Genomic DNA, 4,565 nt, shown 5'->3' with positions numbered 1-4,565 from the left:
GGAGCGGCTGGGCCCGTGAGCCATGGCCGCTGGGCCTGCGCGTCCGGAGCCTGTGCTCCGCAACGGGAGAGGCGGCAACATTGACAGGCCCGCGTACCGCAAAAAAAAAAAAAAAAGTTTTAATTATAGAGTTAATAAATTTAAAAATGGGCACACAGATGTGTATAAAGCTGCTGCCCCACCCCTCCCAAGAAGCTCTTGTTAAGTGTTAGGGTGTGTCTCTTTCTTTTCTTTTTTTTTTTTTTTTCACCACATGACCTCGTTCCATATTCTGTGACTATCACTAAAAGTATAATCAGTCATTTTAGAAGCTACCAAATTGAGAGCAAAGTGCTGTTAAGCATGTGAGTGGACAGTGAGTTTGGTTCTGTTCATAGTGATATTTGAATTTTGCACAGACTTTTTATTGTCCGGTGATGCATTATTTAGTTAGGAGTTTCAAAATGAGGTATTCTCAATTGTATCTTGCTTCTTCATTTATTAATTAATTCTAATACTTGTGTATGAGAAATATCCCTTCATCAGTGATTGAGTTACTCTTTGAGGTACAGTTCTGAACAAATAAACATACCTTTACAATTTTTTTTTTAATAAAAATGAGTCAGGTTTTGTTAGAAGGGATGCTTTATGTTAGACGATTTTTTCTCTTATGAGTCTTTCAAAGCACTAATTTCCCTAAATTTAGATAAAACACAAAAATTAAAGAATGAAAGTAATTTAAATGTCTTAAAATGACCCAAGCTATAGCAGGTTAATGTGTAATTCATTTCTAAATGGGTTCAGTACTTATTGCTATAGGCATTTGAAAAAGTTATTGAAGGCTTTATGAGCTAAATGATGTTGTTAAAATTTGAACCAAAACGGGTAAGGCGAGGTGTGGAGATGCTAGGAAGCTATTGGCGATGGTACAGCAGTCAAGTAAGTGACAAGGCCCTATGTAAGATCTCATACAGTATGTAGGCAGCTCTTACCTTTGAAACTGAATTTAGTCTGAGTTTTTTAAGGGTAGAGGGGATTGACCTCTAAGGCTAGGTATGTTAGCAAAGAGTCAAGTACCTGGCATTTCTGAAATCGGAACCAACACATTTAGTGCTGTTTGTACAGTATATAGATCCAAAAATTGTGTGCATATTCAGTGATATAAACGACTTAAGAGGGCAAAAAAGAGTTTTTTTGTTTTGTTTTAATCTCATTTGATTTTTTCCAAAACCTTGAAGGTAAGTGTTTTAGGAAGTAGGCAAAGGAGGTGTCATCTGCATTTTACATGTGAAAAAGGGTTTCCCTCCTCCTCTCCCTCATGTCAGGGGTCAGGTGCAGATCTCCTGCTTGAGTCTACAGATTAGGACTCTTTCCTTACAGTCCTGAGAATGTGAGTACTTTTGTTTAGAAGGATTTTGCAGCAAGATACTGTCTAGTGGAGTGGATGAATCTGTAAGAGTAAATTTAAAAGGCTTGGGGGAGGATGACCAGCTGTGGGTCGAGGCTGCTGAATTATCTGACCTCATTGATATAAGGAGGCTATCTCACGTCTTTTGTTTACAGTCCGCTGTAGGGCCCTGGACAGCAATTCTTAGAACCATATCCATCTGTACAGCTGCTAGCCTGGGAACTGGTTAATAATAGATCCCAAGACACAAAAGGGGTTTTCATCCTTCATTATGAAATCATCCATTTTTCACTGGCTGTGGGGTTTGTTCTTGCTGGGATACAGAAGAGGGTGGTAGCACCATTGATTTGAGCAGCCTGGTATCAAATTGTGTTCACAGATTATAATACGTCCTGTGATGTAGGAAAATATAATTTTGAAGTCAGGGCCTTATTTTGAGTTAATGATGATATTCACGTGTTGTCACAAGACCCAGGACAGTCTTTCTTCAGCAAAGCAGTGAAGCACAAGAACTACACAGTATTACTTTTATAATTGTGTGTGATGATATCTTAGTTTAACCCATAGAGCATGGACACCACTGGCTACAGGATTGCTCTCGTGGAGGTGGGGATGGGATGTTTAAATACTGAAATACAGAAACTAATCTAAACCAGGGATTTCTATACCTTTTTCTGGTAGAACTCAATCTAGAACTTGTTTACGTTCCCACCCAAACCAAAGTAATACATAAAGACCTCACTTCTAACCAAATTTGGATAGGAGGTGCCTGAAGAAAGTTGTTGATGATCTGGGTAGTATGTGGGCAGTGATTCTATAACGTATGAAATGCAGTTAAATGTTCAGCAGACTGAATATTTTGTCTTGTGAGGAAGCGATTGATTTGATGTATTTTAGTGCTAGAAGTGGACAGTGTAGAACACAGGAGGAAAGGGATAACACAAGCATAACAAAAGAGGAAGAGAAAGATCCAACAGAATCAAGATGGACATTTTCTTTGCATTAGGCTAAAGATTGGCTCATTTCCTTATGAGGAAAAATTGGAGTAAACACAAGGTAGTAGTCTTCATATTTAAGAAGTGCTTAGAAAACCATAAGCAGGGACCGGGAACTCGAGACCTGAATATAGGCATTTCTCAAAAGAAGAAATGTAGGGAATTCCCTGGTGGTCCCGTGGTTAAGACTCTGCGCTTCCACCGCGGGGGGTGCCGGTTTGATCCCTAGTCAGGGAACTAAGATCCTGCGTGCCGTGCAGGGCGCCCCCCCCCCCAAAAAAATCAACTTGTAAAAGAAGAAATGTAAATGTAAATAAAGATGAAAAAGACTCAGCTTCAATAATTAAATCAATAGAGAATAAAAATCATTTGTCATTTTGATATTAACAAATTAGCAAAGTTTTAATTTTTTTTAAACGGTCATGCATATTGCTGGTAGAAATTTTGGGAAACGGGTTCTATTTTACTGATGGAAATTATAGAGTATCTTTGCTGGATGATACAGCAAATGCTCTGGTAAAAGTACATGCTTCTCACTCAAGAATTCCCCTTCCTAAAATTTATCCTAAAAATTAAAGATGTGCAGGAGGATGTAAGTATAAAAGTGCTCACTGCTATCTGTGATGGTGAGAATTTAGAAGCAACTTAAGTGCCCAATAAAAGGAATTTTAAAAAATCTGATTGGGGACTTCCGTGGCGGTCCAGTGGTTAAGACTCTGTGCTTCCTCTACAGGGGGCCTGGGTTTCATCCCTGGTCAGGGAACTAAGATCCCGCAAGCTGCAAAAATCTGATTGGTTCACACAGTGGCACACTGAACTTGATGGTATGGAACCACACTTACTGAAAAAGAAACATTTTCCCAGTAAACTGTTAAGTGAAATTATGGGTACTATGTAGTTATGCATATTACAGTCCATTTAAAAAGAGAGTTTGGAGGGATAAAGACAAAGATATTCACGATGGTTGGTTCTAAGTTGTCTTTTTGCCTGCCTTGTTTTTTCCTGATTTTTCTGTAACAAACACAAGGGGGAAGGGAAAGGTGTTTAACATTCATATATAATGTTAACTTCTATTGAGCTGCACAGTAATCTTGAACAAGCGTGGCTGCTCCGAAGAGGCTGTACCTATTGTTCCAGAAACATCAGGGTTTATGTATTTGAGTTAGAAATGCCCGTTGGCTCTCACCCGGTTATGACCATGGAGTCTGGTTTTAATTATATAAAATGGCATCTTTCATAGGTAAGGGAAACAAATTCCAGCCATTCCGGAGGCAGGGGAGAGGAAGGAGCAGAGAAGTGGGGGTGGGGGGTGAGGAATATTATATATATATATATATTTTTTTTACTGATTTATATTGAAAATAACCTTGGGATTTAGAGAGACACTTTGTTTTGTTTTCTAGGCCAAACACCAGAGCACCCTAGAAAGCATAATTAAAAGAATGCTCATGTTTGACCCAGTCCCTGTCAAGCAAGAGGCCATGGATCCTGTCTCGGTGGTAAGTTTTCCAAAACCGAACACCTCTTCTTACTTATTCCAAGTGGTAATAACTCTACTGTGTGCTGTATTATTCCTTAAAGCCGCTCGTTAGGCATTTGATAGGCAAACTTTTCTGAAAGCCCCTGGTAGTAAGTGAGGTAAATACCCTCCTAGCAACTGTGCCCCATTTAATAAATGGGATCCGTGTTTCCTTAAGCCCTGTGCCCCAAACCCCCACCTGCCCCCAAGATGTGATCGGCACAGAACTTGGGCCACAGGAGCATCTGCTCACAATAGAAGTAGTTTTACAAAACCCCCTCAGTTACCAGTTTTTTAGTTTGAGTTCTCAGGATTATTGGTTTTGGCAAAAATAAGTTTGGCCAGATTAATTTTTTTAAATTAACGTGTATTTAGGGACATTTAAAAAAAAACCGGTACACGATGTTTATCATGATTAGGGAGCAGTTTCCAAATGTACCTACAAGAAATCTGCATCAAGAACGAGTTTACCCATAATTTAAAAAGAGTCATGTACCGCAATGTTCATTGCAGCTGTGCTTACAATAGCCAGGACATGGAAGCAACCTCAGTGTCCGTCGACAGATGAATGGATAAAGAAGATGTGGCACATATATACACAATGGAATATTACTCAGCCATAAAAAGAAACGAAATTGAGTTATTTGTAGTGAGGTGGGTGGTC

At 39.3% G+C, this 4,565-nt stretch overlaps 1 protein-coding gene across 3 annotated transcripts in view; it reads left to right on the top strand.

The window, feature by feature from the left end:
- KLF3 (KLF transcription factor 3) overlaps nt 1-4,565 on the top strand; it is a 37,619-nt gene that overhangs the window by 14,466 nt on the left and 18,588 nt on the right. For 2 of the 3 annotated variants that reach the window (XM_024133469.3, XM_007102303.4), the window contains one exon: nt 3,786-3,881. In XM_024133469.3, coding sequence (XP_023989237.1) covers nt 3,825-3,881 — 57 coding nt within the window. In that variant the 5' untranslated portion in view covers nt 3,786-3,824. Of the gene's footprint in view, nt 1-3,115; nt 3,207-3,785; nt 3,882-4,565 lie in introns of all 3 variants that reach the window. The other variant, XM_055086100.1, reaches the window with a different exon arrangement.

The sequence above is a fragment of the Physeter macrocephalus genome, chromosome 7, assembly GCF_002837175.3.
Source record: "Physeter macrocephalus isolate SW-GA chromosome 7, ASM283717v5, whole genome shotgun sequence".
In the NCBI taxonomy this organism is placed as follows: domain Eukaryota; kingdom Metazoa; phylum Chordata; class Mammalia; order Artiodactyla; family Physeteridae; genus Physeter; species Physeter macrocephalus.
This window is presented reverse-complemented; position numbering and strand designations above follow the sequence as displayed.